Raw genomic sequence first — 24,099 nt, forward strand, 5'->3', positions numbered from 1 at the left:
TACACTGCTTCAGATGGGGAATTAATGGTTTGAAAATGTTCAAAAGGCGTTAAGTATTTTTTGAACGGCCCTTGATGAAATGACTGATAATTCCGTACTGTAAGTAAATTCTTTCTTTAAGATTATTAATTGTATAAAGACAATCGAGGATGACGTTCCATAAGGGCCCCTTTTTTTAATTTAAAAAGAAAAACCACAAAATTTCCATGAAAATCGAGGGACTTGCCCAATAAGTTTCAAAAATATCAAGAAACTCTTCTCTCACAATCTGTATAGGAATTTATTATTTTTCTTTTGAGCCAATAATCTCATTTTTATGAAGATGGCGCTCACATCTTTTTTGAACACCACCCCTGAATTCTGCAAATTCCTCAATTGTCAAATTTAAATTTTACCAGCACCCATGCTTGAAAGTTTTTTTTTATATTCATAATTTATGCGCAAATTCTTTTACAAATATGCATTTGTATTACTTATATGAATTATTATAATATATTGTTTCGATAAACTCAAAAAACGAATTTCTTGAATCAATAAAATGTTTCTTTGATTCATCCATTGAGTATGATTATTATATGGTCAACCAAATATTCCGTTGATCGAAATCAACGCTTTGGTTGTTTTTATCAAATCTTTTCGTAGATGGAGCATCTGGTTGATTCAGCCAAAAAGTTCGGTTAGGCCAATCATATATTCATTCGAATTTACCAAAAATGGTGTAAATTCACAACGTTTTCATATATATCCCAAAAAACAACTTTTTTCATAAAGAATTTTTTTCTGACTGTAATTCCAATTGATTTATTGCTTTTCTATGATATTTTATGTTTGTATGATAATTTCTCTTTGTATCATTCTTGTACGATACTTTCTGCACTCATTATATAATTGAGGTTTAACATTGACCATTTTTGAGAGTATTTTACGTTTATTTGCAAAAAAATTTCAAGCTTAAACTTTAGATTAAAAAAATTTTCATATAGCAAAATAAAAATAGTTACACCCCAAAAAAACTACGAGATCTTCAGTAATTTGTCCGAACTTTTTATATGGCCTTACATTTTTTTATTTCCTCGAGAGCCATTTGCGGCGTGGACTATAAAAATGGTTGGAGTGGTTGAAATCATTTAGAAATACAAACCTTTCTCAATGACATATCAGCGTGAGACTGGTTGTGCATCCGACATCCGTGCTGCTGCTGGGGAGCCTGATACGAAGAGGGAGATGAAGCACTATGGAGATTGGAAGGGGGCTGATGTTATGACGGGACATTTCATGGCTCGGAAGAGTCGGGACCTAACGGCCCGTGCGATATTGCAGCCGCAGGAACCCCATCCCCTCTTTTGGTTTTTATTGCCCCGCGGATTCGTTGCATTAGGCGCAACGTTCTACGTGAAAGGCTGTGAATTACATTTTTTTCTACTGCGAACGTCGTCATGTGATCCTTACTCATCCCACTCGTGAATCCACTCAGAATATCGTTTGAAATTCGCGATTAAAGTTGACATTGACAAATCCCACGACATTTTATTTTTTTACCACAAACCAGAATTTTAATATCAAGTGCAATTATTACGTGCTCTAAATCAAGTCTAAATTGCAATCCAGAAAACAAGTAAAACCAGTTTTTTCAGAGGGAAGGAGTTTATCTTTGGTGAGTGCAAGAAGTTTGTAAGAGAGATAACAATTCCCTTGAAGTGGGTATTGGGTTGAAGAAGAGCAGAGGACACTTACGTTTTGGCAAAAGATCTCGGAAAATTTTAGCATTTTAATTTTCTATGGTCCATCCGAAAAAGGTGATGTCTTTTTCTTTGTTGAACGGCATCCAGTAGCGTCGAATCGATGAGAACAGCAGTAACAAGAGCAAGGGTCAAGCGAGGAGACTTCGTCAAGGCCATGACGAGTACTCGTTGTTATCAGTTGACGAGGACGAACGATACCGCGAGACGACCGGATCGTCCGTTAGACGTGGGAAAGGGTTATGATCAAATGAAATCTAGTGCCGTGACTTGGTTTTACTGACAAAAGCATCGTTTATTTTTCTCTGTATCTCTTTAAAATGAATTTATAATCTTCATAATAATAATACTCTAGTAATAATAATTAATAATAATTAATAATAATTAATTAATAGTAAGATACTAGACTTGAAAGGGTGATATGGGGTCCGTACGAGTCCAAGTTTCAAACGCCAGACTCGAGGAAATTATTGAAACATTAATTCAGTCGAATTGATACTGATAACTGACTCGAGAGATATTGGATTCGCATCGAGTCGAACGTTTGTAACTTGACCGACGATCGTATTTCCGGTGTTCGCGTGGGGACTTCCGGGGGAACGTAGTCGGTGTATGGTACAACATCCTGTCCAATTTTCAAATCTACTGTAAGAAAAATAGAGATACAAAGTTTGGAATGAATACTAGTAGATTTTTTATTGAAAACCCACGATAAGAATTTTTCGAATAGTAAATTTTCAAAACCAAACTACTGCACTTTGATTCTAAAACATTGATTTCTGGATCTCTATTGGTCTCCTAGATGAAAGAGACATTTGCGATTGTGGGTCACTCTCTTGAAGCAGGAGAGTTCTCCTCTAAAATTAGAGATTTCCTGTTTCAAAAGGATGTATTTCTTTTGAATTACAAACGCAAATGTCTTCACGAAAGATTTTGCGCCTTTTTACACTGCTGCAGAAACTGCGACGTTACAAAAGCCACGATGGGTTTACGTCTGGGCAAGTTTTATTAAATTCTCTAAGGCTGCCATGAGCAGAAACTGGTTGCAAAAATGTCTAAGATGGGTTTCCATCATGTAAAGTTCCGCTAGGGTGCAGAATTACTAAGATTATTTAAAGTGCAGAAACTTGGCAATACTGTACCATGGTAGAAAGTGGTATCATAGAAAGCTACCATGATAAAACTTGCCGAGATGTAAAGCTACCGTAGCAAAAATTGTTGCTGGTGTAAATAAGCTTTTTGACTTTGGACGGGAGGTTTAAGTGTATCTGTGTCTGCGTGCACAGGGATGTGTATAACCTTTCTCTCTATTTTTATCCTTTATACAATATTATATGATCGCTTCAATATAATATCATTTCGTACTCTCTCGCGCTCACTATGTATAAGTATTTACACGTTAACGATCGGTGATTCGTACATTAGAGTGCTGGGGTAGCACGGGGAGATTTCGGCCTAGAGACTATGTACAGGCGCCGGGGACGAGGGTGAGGGAGTCTGCGCGGTCCCTGGAGTGCCAGGATTACCGGGATTTTGCGATACCGTATAGGAATTGTTTTGACGCGATTGCTGATGATGGTGCTGGTGTTGATGGGAATGATGATGGGATTGATGCTGATGATGATTGTGAAGATGGGACTGGGAAGGAGAATTGAGTGAGTGATTTTGTTGTTGATGCATCATGTTAAGGTTTAGGGGGTAGGATAGGGGGGAGCCCAGTGCCGTTGAACCGTTATTGCAGCCACCGGATCCGGGCCCCACCGGGCTCAGTGCATGCTCATCCCCGCGTGTGGATGATGGTGTGGTACGGATGCGTGATGATGAGGATGGTGCATTAGAGGCGGGAGATGCGGGTGGTGGGGATGGTGTGGGGTTAGAGGTGGCGGGGTCATCTGCATTGGGGTCATGGGCGTTGTCGGCTGATGCGACAGACTGTTGGTGTTGGTCTGGGTGTTGGTGTCCTGTCCCGCTCCCGCCCCCAGGGCCTGCGGACCCTGAGCCGGTGGCGGAGGCGGTGGTACCGAGCTGGAAGTGGGACTCTGCTGACTCCCGTTGTCCTCGCTGTCGGAGCAGGACTCGGCCGACGAGCTCCCCGCTCCCCCCTTGCCCTTGCTGCCGCTGCTGCTGCTGCTGCTGTGCGTCTTGACGTGCTTCGCGAGATGATCGCTGCGCATGAACCGCTTGTTGCAGACCGGGCAGGCGAATCTCTTTTCGCCGGTGTGGGTTCGAAGGTGCCGCTGCAATTCATCCGAACGTGTGAACCGCTTGCCACAGAAAAGCCAGTTGCAAACAAACGGTCGCTCACCAGTATGCCACCGCAAGTGGGCCTTAAGATGAGACGTCTTCCCGTAGACCTTGCCGCAACCAGGAATGTGGCAGCTGTGGATGTTCTTCTTCCGAAGGTGAACGCCAGCGGGTCCCAGTCGCTCAGCTTCTTGGCAGTTAGGGCAGTCGCAGGTTGCTCTGCCGGTGTACCGTCTCTGGGAGCGGGGCGAAGGGGCTTGACTGACATTGCCACCACCAGTTCCGCCACCTTGAGGACTACCAGCACCACCTCCGCCCGCAGCTGCATGATGATGTAGTCCGAAACCAGGCGGTCCACCCGGTAACATAGATTTGTAGGTGTCTTGAAGGAGATTGTGTCCGGAGGTTGCAGACGTGAGTAGGTGATTACCAGCTAGGGCTAGGCTCGAGTAGTCAGCTGAATAGTTAGCCATTTGAGCAGCATGTACTCCAACGCCCACGGTTCCACTCACGTCTAACCAACCACCAGTAGCTGCTCCATGAACATCCCACCAGCCATCGCCGGCTTTAATTCCCCCATGCGTGGCACCTGTCATAGTGTTAAAAGGCCAGGATTCGTAGGGATGTCTTCCGTAGACTGAACCCAAGGTGGCCCCTTCGACCTTGCCGAGGATACTGCTCTGATGGTGATGTGGGTCACTAGCAGGTTGAGCACTCGCCGTGCCCGGGAAGTAGAGATCGCTACCGTATTGTGGCGCCGTTGAGGCGCAGGACGTCACTGGTGCTCTGGCATAACCACCGGTGCTTCCGGCGCTGCTGGTAGCTGTAGGTCTCTGCGTGACACCAGTAGTTGTGCATCCGGAGCCACTTCCGCCAGTGTGCTGCGGTGAACTCCCGCTGCTCTGCGGACTCTTTTTCCAGGGGTGAAAACCCTTCCCTACCGCTGCGTCTGCCAACGGCGGGGGGCTCTTGCTGCTCAGTTTGTTGCATTGCGCTGCCAGCATCGCTAGAGGTGTACCCCTAAGTCCGGGATGATCCTGTAACACAAGAAAAATTCACACGTTAATCAAATTGATTATGAAAACTCAGTTAAATATTCTAGAAATAGACAAAATAATTTTGATCATCATTAGATTTGAGACAATGAATTCTAAATTTCATGACATTAGGAACCTCATAATAATTCCCAAAATTTATCCTAAACTAATATCGGTAGGTAGGTAGGTACCCATAATGGCGGCTTAATCATTTAAAAAGCTGATGCCGTAGCCTTTGTTCTCGTAGTCCTTAAAAGGCAAAAGTACTGTCCCGAGATTGCATAATGACACAAAATTGGCGCACTCCTAGCCTAGAGAGATCGGAGATAGGCTTCCTGAGGTAATGAAACCCAAGGCAGGTCGATTGAGCCCATCAAGGCCAGTTTCATGCAAATCCTGATGTCGTAATCAGATAAAGCATCGACTAGTAAGCAAACTCGACTAACAAAGTCTCAGATTCAAGTTTCAAAGGGGCAAAACCAACTTTCTAGACTCGGGAGGTAATGAGGCCGGGGCACACCGAGCAAGCTCGTCGAAAATCGTTTCATGCAAATTGTCGTAAATTCACCAAGGACCTCGGTTGAGCCTGTCAGCGGCTACCAAAAAAAGGACGGTGGTGTGAGAACGATGTGGCAGGGTTTGAATGGGCCGAAGTGAGTGAGATGGAGAGAGCCAAGTAGCTTCGAACAGAAAGGTAAAGCACAGGGTCCGCGGAAGCAGCAGGAAATTAAAGTCTGGAGGCCCGCGGCCATTAGCAGCCGGCGCCATCGAGGCGACACGCCCCCACACGGTCCAATGTCGCACCAACACCGATAAAGGACGCCGTTCGTACATGATCACCCTTTGAACAAACAGGATAGGTTTTTACTGTAAAGGGAGGAAGGTGTAAAAGCTGTATGAATGTCAATCTCTTTTATCTATATTATCTAAATGAAAAAAAAATGATGGAGTGATAGAACTAAAAAAGGGTTTAGCGAATTTCAAATGAGGGTGCAAGAAGTTTCAGTTTAAGGTACAGTGAAGAAGGTCAGAGTTTATCATTTCACCTTCTGGATAGTGGTTGTGGCTGAAGTGATGAAACACCGAAGGGTGAGTTTCGACGCTTGCTCATTGGTGACTGAGTAAGCATCCTTGCGCATCCCCTCTGAAGGAAGGAAAGCAAAATCTCCCTCGATTCACGTAGTGGAAAAGGTGGAGTTTCGGGGGTAGAGGGAGTGCGTATCGCGGCTGCTGTATGAGCCACGCCCTCTGAAGCTCGCTGGGTGTAGGTTTATAGGAAGGGTAGGTTATTGATCCGGACGAACAATACGATGGACTCTCTAAAGACAACGACATCTCTCAATTAGCCTTCCGGATATGCCGATCACCCATCAAGAAGAACTCCTTTGTCATCTAAAGAATATCTATCATCGGTTAAGAGCCCTGCTCAAAGAACCAAATCAAAAATTGATATTGGCCAATATGTCCCTAGATATTCAACAGCGTGATCTTCAAGTCTACTGAAGGATAAATTATATATGACGAAACTCTAAAATTTCAATTGAAAGTATAGGCTTAAATGATATAGAAAGGATTGCCATCTTGCGAATATTACTAGGATTATAAGTTAATGAGTGCGAGTCCAGTCCAGTGCGTTAATAGGGTTATTGATTAGTCCAATGCTGGCCAGAGGCAACGGTCTCTGTAATTATTATTGCACGCAGAACGAAAAGGACTTGTTATCGAGTGGCGGTAGTGAGCGTGAGTCAACAATCTCGCGAGCAATGCTACCCTTCTACACGTCAATTATCACTGCCCTTCAAGTCGCCTATGCTTTAGAGTCTTTAGACTTTAAACGCCTTTAAAGAGAAATTTCTTTTTCAACACATCCGGATTTAGAGCTAGTGCTGCAATTATATATTTTTCAATCTCACATTGTGAAATTTTTTATCTTAGGAAACGGGATGGAATAGCTAAAAGTAGTTTGTATCGTTTAAAATTTAAATTATTTTTATATACATCAGCTATCAAAATAAATACGAAAAGGATTCTGAACGAGGATAAAGTTGAGCAATAAATCAAGATGGAAAATAGTATCTAATCGACCCAACAGTGAACATCTCAAGTCCCGTAACGATTATCAATGGCTGTGTAGCGAAAAGAACGATCGGAGCCTTATGAGCTACTAGGAGAGTGAAGTGCCGAACGAAAATTATGACTAAGATTGACTATGCAGGTTTCTTACTTCTCGACACTGTCGGCACAGTTAAAAGGCGAAGCAGAGTGGAGTGGGTGCGGGCTGGATCCTTTGTTTTAGCCGCGTGACGTCACGCCCATCGTACCCAGCTAGGACTAATAACGCCTCGGGCCATACCGCGCATAAATTAAAACCAGGGAGCTTGACCATCTTCCCTCTCTTCTTCCTTCTCTCTTTTTCTCTCGCGATCTCCATCTTCCAGGAACTAACTTCGTGTACTGGTCCGTGTTTTGAGGGGTTGTGGGTGCTAAGTGATGTAAACGACTTGGAAATATTCATAAGTGGCGTCTTTATAGCAGCTATCAGATCCATAAAGCAAACTATTTATTATATGATTTACGATTTTTGATCAGCTACTTATAACGATTTTTATCAGGCCTCATTAGTGTCAAATTTTCGATTGAGTATTTTATAATCAATCATGATTTTTTGTTAGTTTATTGAATTTATTTTTGATGATTGATCTTGACGGTCAAACATCACGTCACAGCTGTGCGGGTGGTTGTTTGAGGCGGGTGCAATAAGGGGTCAGAGGGGACGGATGAGAGACTGACAGACTGACGAAAGCTGACAGTGCGAGGGTGCGAACAAGGTAAACCGAAAGGGTAACTAAACAACGACTGGTTTTCGAGGTTAACCACATCTGACGTCTTTGACACCTTTCAACTACTATCAACTCTGCTGAATATACATTATTTCATGAAATCTACATTCCAGATTTTTATTTTTGTCCATTTTTCAACAAACGAATTTTCGTACTTATGTTTGACAAATTGGAGGCCTCCCATACTGAACCACTTAGTCAATGAATTAAGAATAATGATGCATTTAACGTTGCATAAACTATAGATGCTTAAAAATAACTCCAGGGCATAAATTAATTTTTTGACATTTCAATATAGCGCCTGCAATTACTCGAATCGATATTCTTATAGGAGATATGAATTCATGTAGACTAGATATAGAGCCCTTGATAGGAAAAGTTCAGTTCCAAGAATTTACCAAGAGGACTGAGGCAAGGAAGAGCGATTGGCTGATAAGAAGAATGCAGGTTACTTTTAATGCTAATTATTTGTTTATCAGAAAACGCATGCAACCAGCCACATGCATTTACGTTGATAAGTTGGCGGCAGGGCAAACAATAGTCGGCACTGCTTCGGTTTCGAAAACAATTATACCGCGATTATGTTAACAAACTCCTCTTTTATAATCTCCGAACACTAGGGCTTATAAAGTCGTTTCACTCTCAGGTGAAATTTTTTGCGAATTTTAAAATCTCCTTATAAATTCTTGATAATCATAACTAGAGAGGTTTCACGGATTGGCTAATCTTCAGGGAATACTTTCTATACAGGAAACAGGTTGTTTTAAACTAGTTTCACTGTTTATCTTTCCATAACATTCAAAGGCAATCGCAAGACACTCCCGTGTCACGAGCAACTTGGCAACTCTTCCTTGCTGTCGGCATCTTTAATCTTAGCTGCTTCCTTTCGCGACAGCCATGCGGACAAATGGATTTTTAAGTCCCTTACCATGCCCCAAGATCGGTCATGCGTTTCAAATAGTCGCGATTCCATTTATTTTTTCGCACACAACAAGCACCAGGAAAAAAGTTTCCCAGTCATAATTACGCCAACAAACCATTCGAAAAACAAACATGGATTTATGATACTAGGGGCAAAAAATATTAAATAGAGATGAAAAAAGTCGTGAAGATCTTCTTCATCCAAATGAGCCAACTCATCTAACAATTGCCGCTTTGATATTGCCTGGGAAGACTAATATACCCGATAAAGAAAAAATAACATTCGATACTAGTTTGCGTTGGCTCACCGATAAAGGTAGGAGCTTAGTCGCGAAACGCAGGGGACGAGACTTTGTGGAGGTAGTCAGAATTAATAATTTTATTCATGAGTGACCCTCGGACCGATCCGGGCGCCCGAAGCCTCCGTTAATTCCCACCAGAGCGCAGCTACCTGATATTCTCCAGTCTAAATTATGTTTTTTAATTAAATCCATGGCGAAAGAAGCACACACTCTTTCTATGTTTTCGTGAGACGCGTTACGAAAGGCCTGGGATCTTGTAACCTAAGTATACCGATGGGTTGCTCTGGCCCGGGGCAACAAAACAGGGAGCTGGCGAGATTTATTCGGCTATCTAGGGACTGAGGGCTTCTTCTTCATCATCATCAACAGCATCATCATCATTATCGTCATCATCATCATCATCATCATCATCATGCTCTTTGTCGTTGTTCCCAGGCAGCTTCTCCAAAAGATAGAAAACCTTCACAATGTACGAAATAGTAAGCGACTTAACGATTTCCGGGTATAAGGAAGTACGAATGAAAATGAATTGGAATTTTTTTTTCATTTATAGCAATGGAGACTTAAGGTGGTCTAGAATCTAGATGTCAATTAGACACTGTGAGTTTGTCGCGTAGAAAAGAAGAAACGTGTGAAAAGAGAGAGAATAAGAAATGGAGAGACAAGGCTGCCAATTCATTAGCACTCGTAAATCTGTCGCGCTGCCGGCGTTGAATATTAAGCGGGTATTACCGCCTGGCTATAACTCGTGGCCAGTTAACGTGGATACACCCCCTCGACCTTCTGTACACTTCAAAAAAGAGAATTTCTCTTTTCCTCTTTGAGTGAATCAGTTAGCGATCCATTCAAGATTTTCAGGAATTTCGAATACCAATTTCATTGCCCTGGAAGACTCCAGTTGTCAATTTTTCATGAAATGTTTCAACTGTAGACCAAATATTAGGGGTTCCGTTTCAAAGCAGTGACCATTAAATTGTTGAATTTTATCTACCCCTTTAAAACCTATTTTACAGTTCAGGATGACCAAATTTTACAAGACAAACCATTCGCCACCATAATGTATGGTCACAAACGCATTTTTCAAATGCAGATTATTCTACGAAATCAAAACCAAATCGTCTTTAAGATTATTAATTTAGAAAGGCATTTAAGTCAGCTTTATGGCAGTAATAAGCATTTTCGAAAAACTTTTTAAATTAACTTTTTTAAACTTTGCTATTTTGTATTCTCATATGAATATACTTTTCCGATCATACTATTCACCACTTTAATATATGGTTATCGGGATACTGGTCATGGTAGTTTCAAAATAATTGTGAGATTGCGATTAAGGAGACAATATCATTTAAATTACACTTATTGCATACATTATAATGCATGCTTGTTTCAGAGTCAATCATTGATAGAATAAAAATTGAAGAGAAAGAAACTGCATATAAATAAAAAACTAAATATAAATATTTAAATAGACAGGTATTATAAATAAAGTTGTTTCGCTACAAAAGATTCGCAAGGAGATATTTTCATGAGCAATCGCTTTTAGTAAAAATCTAAACCGTTTTTCAGGCGTTACGTCTTCATTAGGATAATGAGAGCGCAGTAAATCCTCAAGGTATACGCGCCTATATTACTTGGCGAGGTCCGAAGCGGTGAATTTGCATGGGGTAATTTAGTGGATCATAAAATTCTGGAGCCAATTAATGCCTCGAGTGCTGGATCCTTTATCTAGGTTTGTCTCTCGAATCTATTTGAATTTGGAAACCTCTGGTGAAGATTAATTAAATAAGTATGCTCTGTTCAAACATAGTGCATTTGATTGGAGTTCGAAATCTACTACCACTCATTTGAAGTAATCAATAACGTCACACAATAGTTCTTTTTCTGGGCGGATCATTAATTTGTTTAAGAGCGTGAGAAGCCGGTAAGTCAAAGAACGACGTCGACACCATGGGGTAGGGTAAACGATGCCGAGAAAAAGAAGTGGGACTAAGGCGTAAAGTGGAGTATATCAGAAGCTGTACATTAGCATATAGAAGGAATTGCCCTTGGCGGTCGTTCATGGTTCGCGTAGGTAGCCGCGAAGGGCTCTTATTTATTAACGATCTTGTACGTATCACTGATACGGCTCATTTAACCATTCTGTTCCTCTGACTGCTCGTTTGAGGGCTGAAATTGTTTCGGTAGAGTGAAAGGCCTCTTGGATCCAAATATACACTCTTATGATTATTTGTTACTTTTGACAAGATTTATTGGCCAACTACTTACGGCCTATTCTTACATCTGACAGACACTTTCGCTTTTCTGCACTTGAAGTATAAAGAAAAAAATACTCTAAAATGTTCAATTGTTGTTGGGAACACATCTCCTGGTATTATTAATTATTTTTCAACTATGTACATTTTAAAAGGATTTTGGAATAATTTCTTGTGTATTTTGCAAATATTATTGTTGAAATAACCCGGTGGTCTATACGGCGGTATTCTTTCAATTAGGCGGAGCTGGATCCAAGGGACGTGTAAATATTGCCGGCGAGGAGTGCTCGGGTGAAATTATACGGAAATAAATTAGATGATATTAGCATATAAACGAAGGTGATATCAAATATGCAGTGGCTTGGATCAAAAGAAGTTGCAAAAGTGTGAAAAGAGGGCTTTCGGCAAGGTACAAAAATATCCAGGCGATTATTATAATAGGAAAAAAGATAATAATTTCTTAGAATCGCTAAAAAAATGCAGATTAAAGACATTTATTACTGGAATAATTAAATTAATATCATAGTTTAATTATAGAATCTAGCGTTAGCAGGTTATGTTTCTTCCAGAATCTTTATGTGAGCTGTACAAAAGAAGAGATGTTTTTATGCAAGAATTGGTGTACATTAATTATTGTCTTGGCTTTTAGAGCTATGATTAGTGTGTTTCACGTTCATAATTTTGGAAATAGCGGCAGACCAAAAGAAATTTTGTCCTCGAGGACAAAATTAAATTGCCATTATCGCAAAAGTTGCGACCCCACACGTCGATCTCCCTCGACCCGGTGTTATTATTTATTTGTCGTATTTATGGAAGAAGCATCGACACTGCATACAAGCCGGCAGCTAGTGCCGCGATCGTAATTTAGTCGCGAGCAAAGTTTATGAGACGTAAAGGACTCGGCTGATCTCTAACGGTTCTCTGAAAGGCCACTCGCGAGTTTATAAATTTATTACGAGTTTCCTGCACCGACGCGATCGACGACAATAGAGTACGCAATTAATTATGCAGCTAGAAGTAAAAAAGATAAATATAAAAAGAGTCGAAAAGGCCCAAAGGAGCAGTTAAGATGTTTTGAATATTTTGAAATTTACATTATTTTGGTCTATTTTTAGGTAAATAAATTATCTACTTCTATTTTAAAGAATTAAGGAACGGTTATTTTGATTATTTCGAATTGCAAAGTACACAGAGTAACTATTGATCAAATCTCTGTAAAATTGTCTTTTAAAATTATTTTATATTCAAACATTTTAATTTTTGAATGTGAGACTACAGAATTAGATAAAGTAATTAAATCAAAACTAAAAGTTGTTGTTTTTTTGTAAACTAGCGTAAGGCTTACGTGAAAATGCTGAAATATATCGAATTATTTCATGAAAACATAAAGAAATTCTGTTCGGTTTTCAAATTTAAAACATTAAAAACCTTTTTCTTCTGGTCAAAGGATGAAAAAACTGTAGTTTTCCAAATCTTTCAAACTCGTTCAAAAGGCAAAACTGTACAATTTTGAAACGATCTAAAAAGTATGATTTTTTATAATAAAAAAATGATGTCATATATTTCTTTTATTCAAACTGGAGAAATTTTAACTTATACATGTACAAATTAAATAAAGTTCAATTAAGTTATTTAAAATACACGTTTACTTTGTTCGTCTGACAACCCATAATTTGAAATTAAGCTCTTAAGAATTTTAGATTTAAATATTAAAAACTAAATATTTTTAAATTCGAAGTGTCTACACTAGACACATCCAAATTATTGGGTCTGCCCTCAACGAATTTTTGTGAAATTTTTCCTGATCTCACCAAAAATATTTTGCTACGATCACGGAATTTAGGCGAAACTGAACACGGAATTTAAAATGTAACAATGATGTTTTGCTAAAACGTATTATACAAAAATGTCTAAATTTGAGAATCAACCAATTGTAAAATTATAAATGATCTAATATTTTTAAATTATATTTTTTAAAACTGTTTATTTTTAAGATTACAAATTGAAAGGGGTAAATTTATTAATTGCATTGTTTAAAATGGAAGCATACAAAATTGAACAAGTTTGATTTAAACGCTTGTTGCGTATTTAGATAATTTTAAATTGTAAAATATGTAATTTAACGTTTAAGGTATGATTAATGATTTAAGGTTTCTTAGAATCAGAGAAATTGTAGCGTGATGTACGATAAAACAAACTGATAATTTCAGTTTCGCTCAGTTTAAGCCCTCAATTTTTGATGAATTTAAAAAGCGGAATGAAGGGATGATAGAATAAATCGACGGAAAAGCGCCGTAGTAACTTAAGGCAGGCCACAGGGGTTAAGTGAGTGAACAAGGCTATTTGTAGAGATGAGAAGGTAACATAGAAATCTCCATACGTAGTCATAATAACACAGTATGGTTTTAGCGAAGTGTTACAAATAGCGGCGGAGTACCAAACTGGCACTAAATCATGCTTGTCAGTCAGTCATGCTCGTTCATCGCTTCGCGGACAGGTGCACCGTGGTTGTTGTTGAGTAACAACTAGTTCCCATCGAAAGTCAAAAGACTGACAAATCACTGCAGACGTTTGTGCCATTCTTCCCCAAGAAATCATGCTTCAAGATTAAACTTCGATCTACCCCTTATTAATCATTTAAAAAGATTATTTCGTCCAAATCTGAATTCTAAAATCAATTCTAGAAATATAAGTCTCTTTGTTATTGAATTAAAGGACAAAAACTTGAATCAGGATATTTATATCAGTTATTTGCTTACTTCAAAAACAGTTTTTAAGTATTCTTCGGCAATGTCTTTGTTTAGCAGAATGTGTCATTTAGGCTGAGGAGTGTATAGTCCACATTTAAGTTCGATTGCTCTTTACGCGAAATTGTTTTTACACGAACCATGGTGTATTTGCACCAAACATGTAACGAGACGAAAAATACATGATTTTCCCAACAATATGAATTATGGTCAGGGCGATTATAGGTATTATGCTGATGCTGTGTGGTAAAAGCTCTTTGCTGCCAGAAACGCAAGGTTCATTTACTTTAATTTCTCACTGTTTGGTCAATTCTATAGTTTCTTACTTGAAATTAAATCCCGATGATGCTATATATCCATACTAAAGGATAACAAATTATTCTGAAATGATAGCACCTAAAAAATACGTTTGTCTGTAAATGGAAGAATAATTGAACAACTTTTGCTTATTGGAGATTTATATATATTTTTGTGTTTTTTTTTAAAATGTCAGTTCGTCCTTTTAAAAACACGATATGAAAGATCGACGCGTTAAAAAAGCCGTCCAGCATGTACGCGCAGAATAAATAAACAAATCGCGTGTTCAAGCACATCGTTGAGATTTGCAATTCTAACTGGAAACACACGCATACAAACATAGGTATGAGCGAGGTTGCGGTGAGCACCTGCGGTCACTCAAACACACCTCGGAATATCGACTATAGTTGATAATTATTGCATATTTGAGTTTTACTTGGCGTTGAGTATACTAGCATCGAGTGTACTCTCAACTCGCAAGCAAATTGGTTCGCATGTCTTCTCTCCTTGAGCGTACAGAATTTATAGCTTCATTGCACTCTGGGAGGATTCACGTTGCCGCACTGCATTTGTGAGAGACTACGCACATGTGTGCATTATGGAAACGAAACGCTTGTGGAGGTGATGACGAACGTGGTTTGTAAAACGTGGTTAGAGGGTTAGAGGAGCTAATATATCACTCGAAACGTTTTCATTTTGTTGAGACATTTTTTTCAGGGAGAAATCCTGTTTAAAGAGTCGATGAGTCTAAGAATTGAGTAAGAAATAAATATCAGATTCCAATTAATAAATCAGTTTTTTTTTTAATAAGCCTATAAGACTGTTTGATAATAATTTCAAATAACTTCAAAGATAAATAACTGAATATAGTACTTGGCGATTAAAAAAACATTATTAATTAATTTTCTAGTTTGTTTACACTTCCATTGATTAATTAGAAAGCTCTTAATAGCGTTGCAGTCAAAGCTTCTTCATTTGATTCGATCAACGCGAGCAAGTACGCCAGTGGTTTATCAGATCATCGCTATTAAATCACTCCATTAGGAGCACATATCCCCATAAACCGCCCTCACTCGTCCCCGTGACCCCCAATAGGGTTCGCTCCAGATCACTGCAACAGACTGTGACATATTAGGCCACCCCCTGAGGACATCATCCCTGTATAAGAACCCCATAAGAGGGTGACTCCACTTTCGCAGATTTATTGTTTCGGGATTTAGTGGCCAACTGAGCCGTGGGAGCTACATTTGGGGTCGACCAAGAAACTCTATAGCTGATATTATTCCACATACATGGTAAATAAGAGAACCTTATAAATAAATTACACGCACCCATTTCCTTCTTTCGTGATGTTTTCAAAAGTATCTCAATAAGTCCCATTTCCTCAAATGAAACTTCTTTATCTTATTAGAAGAGCTAAAGGTTCAATTCGCCATTCATGGAGGAACGATTTTTTGTAGAAGAAGCCGAGTATGGGTCGTCCAAAGTTGGAAATTTCCGAAGTAGAATACGTCCGAAATTGAAAGCTTCGGAAAGTGGCAAAAATTGTATGCAGTCAAATGTCTACTTTTCGAAGTATCCGAAATTAAAAGAGATTGCAAATTTAAAAGGTGATTTCCACTCAAATTTCTACAGTACAAAGTTTGATATATACAAACTTGAAAGCGTCCGAATTTCTTCTATCCTAGGGTTGAACAGGAAAGTATAGTCGATTTACCACTGTTTGAAGTTGGGAGCGTCTCAAGAAAACATCCTAACTGAAAGCCTTCAAATATCTATGTAAATATGCTATTCGAAATTGTAACGCCTCCAAAATTTAAAGTTCTCGAAAGTTAAAACAATTTCCCACTGTCCGAAGTTGGCAGTATTTGAAGTTGAAATATCCAATATTGTAAACGCTCGAAAGATGAAGTGGCCAAAATCCTACTCTTAGAAGTTGAACGTATTTAATATTGGAACTCCCGACTTTCGGTACAAAATTGGAAGCGGCCTAAGCTGAGAAGCTTACAAAATTAGAAGCACCCAAATTTTTACCATTCAAAGTTAAAGTGGTCAAATTAAAACCTTTCGATCATGACGCCAGAAAAATTAGCCTATGATTTTTTCGGCGCCTTCAGAAGTCTTGCAGGCGAAATCAAGATTCAAGGCCGCCTCTTTTTTTCCTAGTTCCAGTTACCTGTTAGATTAACAAAGTAAAGGATTAATGGCTCGACGTAAAATTAACGAAGCTTTAAACCCCGAGGCGATATCGTCCACGTTGGAATGATTATGTTTGACCGGAAGTCATAAGCGACCCACGGACTATTGCTCACCTAAACGAACCACGATTAGGCGGATTTTGTATCCTAGGCTGTAGCACGTAACGACGCCTTATAATGCGCATAGGTTTAGTTATGCAACTTGTCGAGAACGTAATTTCTTGCCTCAAGCATTAACTACGATAACGTCCTCCTGCACGTTTCTGTATGTGTAGGCACCGAAATGCAAATTACGCGACTTGGCAATGACGAGATAGAGTGAAATGTGGAAAATTAAGGTTTCTCGTTTGTGACTATGTTTGCATGATTGGGCGCTGCCTTCTTACAATCACTATTCTATTACGTAATTCAATTCACGATAAGATTAAAACCCAGACTTCGATATATATTTATATATGTATATATGTATACTTTGATGTAAAATTGATAAGCATTTCATTGATAATATAATAACACGATAAATTAATAATTAAAGAAGTAAAATTTTATAAAAACCGAGGAAACATTATCCTCAAAAAGCATTCTTTAAACAATGATAAAGCTTTTTCATTAAATCAGCACTGAATTGATTAAAATATTACTGTAATTATGGTAAAGTGATTTATATATTCATGTATTTTCATGATTAAAACTGACGGATTCTTAAAAACAAAAAATTTAATTACATCTTCTGAGGTATTTATGAGAAGTCATAACGAGTACAAAGTGAATTTCGGAATATTACGCGAGCTAGGAAATTACCGTAATTTGTGACTGTCGTTACAAAGCGTGGCAATTTTCTTCATAAGTGTATGCTCCTTATAATTGTCATCAGTATAGTTATTTCTTTCACGTTCTCATTATATCCGGAAGAGACTACTTTTCATTTACATTTTCCGGGCTGTATTTTTCTGATAATAAGAGAATATATCATAATTTAAAATAGTTTTTTTATGTTCACTTATACTATAGACAACAAATAAAAGTTTTTTTAATGTTTTTAATTACAATGGAAAAATTATATGTGTTTTACTTTGATTGTCTTGAATAACATTTTTTTAATTTTTAAGTATACGCAGTTAATATAAGTGGTTCAGTCAGAGGTATCTATTAACAACAAGTCTTGAAATGTACTGTGTAAGTGAAAAATAGAGAAAGATAATTTTTACGCGATTATAGTTGACGCCGACGAGAAGCGATTTTAATAGTTTCGCGCGAAGACGAGAATACCATTTAAATTATTTGTGATGCTGCAATACTGGCGATGCTATCGGCCACGAAACACTATGCAACAGAAACCGCAGTACATCGCTCCATTTGATTTAATTATTGATTTAAAAAGTTGTGGCATTAATAGTACAGTCACCTTATTCCTGATGGGAAAAATCTATTTTGTCTTACCTCAAATATGTAAATTATAACACAGAATGACACTCAATTTATGTTTTGATTTTAGTTAACTCGAAATTTTTCCATTTTTTTAATGTAGAAATGTCTTATCAAATTTAATAACAGACATTATAATTTTTGACTAATATATTACTTTAAAGAAAATAAATTTCTCGTCACCATTTTTTTGTTGTCCTAGAGAAGTCTACTAATTATTTAAATGCCATTTGTCGGTGTAGCAAAAAGAGTTTTGCTTGAAAACAAGCCAACTATGTCAAATGAAGAGGAGTTTTATTTTTCTCTGTAAATAATTCCGTAATGCTTCAATATACCATGGACGTTTGGAAGAAATTGGGGGTCTGACCATATGTATAAGAGAGAAGACTCAAATCGCACTTTTTGTCGACGGTCTTCCCTGAAGTAAAAAATATTTGTGCAATACTTTCGAATTGACAGTTATCATGCAACTCTCAAGAACCGGGTTTTTTAAAATGAAATATTGCGTTTTTCTCCAACTGATACCCCTCACATTCTTGTAATGAATGTTTTAAAAAGTTATTACATGAGCGGCTTCAATAACAATTACTTTACAACAAATTGAATATTAAGATTCAATAATGCTTTCTTATTTAATTTCATTCGTTTGAATACAAATATTGATTGCTTTTTTAAACGAAGGAAGAAATTTTGATAGGACCGAAAATCAATTTGTTTGACCTGCCCTAATGCCTCTTATAAATTAACTCAGTGTGGGCTTGATATCTTATATCAATAACTATCTCTATCTCTTTTTATCTCGAGAGCCGTCACACTCAATCGGACACATCATCGACTCGATAAATCACTCCTCAGTAATGCGGTAACGGGGAGTTTCGTGTTTTGGCTCGCGCCACGGGTGGTTGGCACCCCTGGTGGGTTCTTCGTCATCGCACAGTGCCTTTCGTGGCCTCCGAACAGCAAAAGCGGGAGCAAGAATTTTGTGATAGTATAAATTCGAGAAGGTGTCGGTCACGAATGCCGTTTAACATTTTACGATTAGAAATCTTTCCTTAGAATGCCATTAAGAAGCTAACCTTGCTTCGAAATCTACTTTATATGCGTTAAAAAATTCAGATATTCGAATATAACAAATTTTTCTATCAGATTACAGTAGACAATAGACTTAACGAGTTAAACAAGTTTAATAAAAAAATAGTTTAGGACCATAGGTTGTATAAAAGTTGGCCTGAACAAAAAATACTTTGTCCAATTAACTTTTTGCTCAGTCGATATAATTCCGCAATTACAATTAGCTCTTCCTTCTATATTTGGATAAAAGAATGTTATAACAAAAATTGTATTTGAACTACCGTCTTTTTATCTAACATTTTTTCAATCGAGGCCTCAGCTTTGTTTCTCATGTGTAAGTTTCGAGACTATATTGAATAACCATGCCTGGTTCATTGAATGACGATGCGATGATACGTCACGATAATGGTCAGTAATTCGACGTGGCTGCGCGCGAGGAACATTGTTTGCCACGTAGAAGCGGGAATTCTTCACTTTTCAATTATCGAACCTCCACTTGGTATTATAATCTCGGTACAAGCACACAGACCAGCTGATATATCTGCCAAATTGATGCTTTGACTTGTGGGTCGGGCACTTTATGTTCGCCAGGCACGACTATTGATATTGCCTATAACTACCGTTGTGATGACGACCAATAGTTACACGTGTTTACAGAGAAACTAATTTATCAAACTGAGAATCTTACCAACTTTTTAAATTCTCAGAATTTTTTATTTTTGAAAGATGGTAATAATAGATTCTTTTGACTAACATATTCACACCTAATCGCTTGAAGCGATCAATCATAACTCAAGAACGGTTTTTCCAGGACCTGGATGAAGAATAGCGGCCATTTTGTCACCCCTAAACATCTGCCGTTTAGAAATCGCGTTTACAAATGGGACAAGTTGAGGGTCGTTTCGAAAGGTTTAATTTACACTTAAACACGATATAACAGTTGAAAATATTTTGAAAGAAGAGGAGACTGGTACAGACTGTATAACGCGAATTTTCTCATAATATAAATGGTATAATAAAATATTCTACAGGAAATATAATCCTATAACTTGTATAAAATTATTAAAGTTAATTAATTATTCCTATAAGAAACTACTCAAGTATGTAGTGGTGTCTAATAGGTGCCACCCTCACCCTTAATCAGTGGAAAATTTTTGACTAATTTTCAGCTTTCCATAATCTGCTCGAGTAAAAGAACGGAAGGAAAAGGTTTTGAAGATTGATGGAGGCCCGTCCTCGTTTTCCAGATCGTTTCTGGGACAATGGAGAATAAGGTTAGATGTTTCGTAAAAAGCTGTGGTCGGTATGAAAACAAGAACACCCGGAGACAAATTAGGTTGACATCCTCCGGGCATCCGGTAGACAGAAATAGGTGCTCCTCAGGTAACCCGCTTAGGTCACATAAAAAGGCCACAAGCTCCCTTTGATCCCTACTGTGCAACGAATGGATGAACAAGCTCTCTCTGTCCGCTTCCAGTCTATTGTCGCTCTTGAAAATGTCAGCAGAGCGACGCTTGAATTTTAAAAGGACACTCTTTAGCGTGAAATCGGATTTTAGGATTATCCGAAGCCACCACTAGAGTGAAGTGGAGCGAGAGTTCCAAAATTCGAAAACAGGAAAGTCTCTTTACGCAACTAAAATGCCCTAAACTCTGTCAAAGAGTATTACCATCTTAACGACATTTCAAAGGAAATCTTAAAAGATGTCCTATATTATTCCTGTTAAAATAAAATAGTTTTTTTTTAAGTGTTTGCACGCTAGCGGAATTTCTAGCAGAGTATAACATCTGGCCACAAAAGAAACTGTTTGATAAATCAGCGATCAAATTCAGCTACATGAGGTTTTTTTTCGAAACGTTGGTAAAAAAAGAGAAATATATTTTTCTGAATTTAGATCACGGATTCCACGTGTGGCATCGGATGACGAAAGGAAGTAGGGATCATGTTGCATCCCACGCATCCTGTCAAGTGGATCCTCTGGGTCACAAAGGAGATCAGATAAATAATTGGCTCGAACGACACAGGTAGGGTTCCTTTGATGCTTGAGAACTTGCACAAGAACCTTTGTGCTAAAGACACTTGATACATTTCGAGTGTTACTCGAATTTCGAGCAAAAACTGAAACTTTCTTGACATTCATAATATTTGTAAGGAAATAGAGAGATTAGCTAATATGTAATGTAAAGATATTAAAAGTAGATTATGAGTTTAAAAGTTTTACCATTAGAGTGAGTGGTGAACTATAGACGTATGAAGTCATGAATAAGAAGTAATGAAGTATAAGTCAGCGATGCGCGAATCCCTGGTTCTTATTAAGAACCATAATAGGAAGTATAGTATAAAGGTATATCTTTTCAGTTGCAAGAACTCATAAAAGGTCTTGAATAAATTGTTCTAGCAAAAAGAAAAGCTTTTCTGTAAGAAATTAGCGAAATGAAGTGCTACAAAATTGTTTTTTGAAGGGACTAATATAAGAAAAGTTATTCTTTATAAGACTTGTACAGAGTTGACTTGTACAGAGTGTATGAAAAGTTATGATGAGATTTCGAAAGAGTCAACAGATGATAATAAAAGTTGATCTTGGGAATCAAATTATCTCTGAGCAGGTGCTTTTTCAGAGCATCAGAAGGTGATTTATTTCTAATTCTGCGAACTGTCTATCGGTTATCGATGGATCATGCCGCGGGCCATTATAAAGTCCCGCAAGGGTGGACGATGACGCAAGGATTAAGGCGAGGGAATAATGAAGAAAAGGACGGTTCGGCAAAAGAGGTCGAAAAAAGTGCGACACGCACGTGTGTCGCGACGTCCGGTGGCAGGGGCTTTCCACCAAGATTAATTTTCGGCGCAGTGTATACACAGAGGAGACTTCTACGCACTTAATTAATATTCGTATGCCTCTTTTTGAAGCCACGGATTTAATTACTTTTTTTACGTCGACTCGTAAATCATTCAGAGAGCGACCTTATGCCGAGTCATAAAATAAAATTCTGTTTGAGAAACTCGAACGAGAAGTCGAACACGTGTTTTGTGAGAGTGGAATAAAGAGCAAGTGGAACTAGAAACTAGAAGTAGATTCCACAGTTTAGATTTTTCAAATTTAGAATGAGGGTGGACCTACTACCGTTCCAGTCAAAACAGAAACGGATAATCCAGGGATTATCCAGAAGACGTCCGAAGACTAAAGATTATTGCCTGAAAGTGGCCGGTGTTTTGTTGAAAAGAGGATTTTTTCAACGTAAGTAAGAAAGAATTCTATGATTCTTTTAAAATTTTTGGGATCAAGGGTTGTGGTATAGTGGATATTGACAGAGAGATGAGGAAAATTTTTAATTTCTCGTTGGTACAATTGGATATAAGATGATACCAATTGGTCAGGGACAGCTGAAGTTCTTTGTCAAGGAACCATCATCTGCGATAGAGGGAGGATCCCCATGATGTACGAACCCAGCAATTACCCAAATATCTTACTGATAGGAAATTTACCATCATCGTTAATAGACACGATGACTATCCATTCGAAGAGGCAATCAAGATAAGGATCAGCACCGCACAAAGAAGTAGCTAATTCGAAGACACTAGTGGCATTTGAGGAGCAGGTACTAATTTGCCGACAGGACCGTCGATCTTATCCAGCTTGATCGGACCTTCGAGAGGTGACAAGTCGACAGTAGCACCTGATGTTAGAGATGGTAGATTCCAGGTTTCAACTGGCGGGACTAAGATTCCTATCTGAGGCTAGGAGCTGGGCAATTCAGCTTATCCACATTTCGGGGTCTGCGACACAATTGACTTTCCGACGGATAACTTGGTACTTGTACTACCAATGCTAATTAATAATCAACTTTTTCATTATCACGAACCCAATGGGTAACTTCACCTCTCTTGATTTCCACAGCACTTAGATCGAAGGATATTAACACTCACCACATGACCATGAATAGGTGACTTGATGGTTTGTAGTTGGGGGTAAAGCTGACCAGCGGCTGCTGGTCCCATGTCGGTCAGCATCTCGTGGTAGGCCTCTTTCAGGATGTCAGGCACCCCGAGAGGAAGCAAACTTAAACAAATATTCAGCGAAAAGCTTTTGCTACAGTGTTTTTAAATTGGAATTACTTTTATTTATCACAATCCGATATACGTAGATCGTCGACTTATGAAACACTAGCGACGGTGATGTTGGGCGCGTGGAAAAAAACGTTTCTACTAGGGAACCGGTTAGCGTGGTTCCCGCTCTTCGCCCCGTGACAGACTGCCGGGCAACGGATCGGGTTCGCCTCAGTGAAACACGTCCGGGTAGGGCTGGTAGTAGGGAATGTGCCTACCGCGACCTCCAGGCAAAAAGGGGGCCGAGCTCTGGGGCGGGTTTACGAAGAATAGGTCGCCGCCCCAATCCGCCCCTCTGCAAAGCCCACTTCGACTTTCGCTCCCCTCCAAAATGTGTTATCTTCAGTGGACGGTAATTTAACCGTGAAATGCGCGCGCACTTTACAACCAAGATATGTTCAAGCTGGGGGGACACACGCGCACCGACTTAGCTCTCCCGCCTCTTTGCAACTTCCCCTACTTTTTTATCTCCCGCTCCTGAGTCAAGTTGTTCTTTTTTTTCGCAGATTCGTTCCTCGTTTTCCTTTTAATACTTTACATAGTATGTAGAGGTAATATGAGTCGAGGATTTTTTGCAGAGAGATATAATTATTAGTTTCCTTAGTTCTCTCTTTTTTGAGTAATTCGAGTAATTTAACAGGGTGATGGACTCATTGGGTTTTGGAGGGTTGTTTATTATAAGGAGAAAATTTTTTTTTACTTGGTGTGAGTTTCTTGTTAAGGTGGTCCTATTTTTTAAGAAAATATAGAATGGAAATTTCAAAGAAGCTAAGAAATTTATGTTTACATGTAACTTTTTAGTAGAATAAGGCAGAGAAATATATTTGTTTTGTCAATCTTATCTGCTGTAACTCTACAATATACAATATATTGTAGTTTTTAAACAGAATTGTTAGTTTGTCTCACATACAGGAGAGAC

At 38.6% G+C, this 24,099-nt stretch overlaps 1 protein-coding gene across 3 annotated transcripts in view; it reads right to left on the reverse strand.

Annotated features, from left to right (window-relative positions):
* Positions 1 to 24,099, reverse strand: part of LOC117174303 (transcription factor Sp8) — a 57,748-nt gene that overhangs the window by 7,350 nt on the left and 26,299 nt on the right. The window contains exons 2-4 of one of the 3 annotated variants that reach the window (XM_033363284.1): positions 4,045 to 5,020; positions 1,735 to 3,976; positions 1,142 to 1,232 (exon numbers count right to left, since the gene is read on the reverse strand). In XM_033363284.1, the coding sequence (XP_033219175.1) occupies positions 3,195 to 3,976; positions 4,045 to 5,020 (1,758 nt within the window). In that variant the 3' untranslated portion in view covers positions 1,142 to 1,232; positions 1,735 to 3,194. Of the gene's footprint in view, positions 1 to 1,141; positions 1,233 to 1,734; positions 3,977 to 4,044; positions 5,021 to 23,000; positions 23,308 to 24,099 lie in introns of those variants that run through there. The other 2 variants (XM_033363285.1, XM_033363283.1) reach the window with 2 other exon arrangements.

Source organism: Belonocnema kinseyi, chromosome 6 (genome assembly GCF_010883055.1).
Source record: "Belonocnema kinseyi isolate 2016_QV_RU_SX_M_011 chromosome 6, B_treatae_v1, whole genome shotgun sequence".
Classification (NCBI taxonomy): Eukaryota; Metazoa; Arthropoda; class Insecta; order Hymenoptera; family Cynipidae; genus Belonocnema; species Belonocnema kinseyi.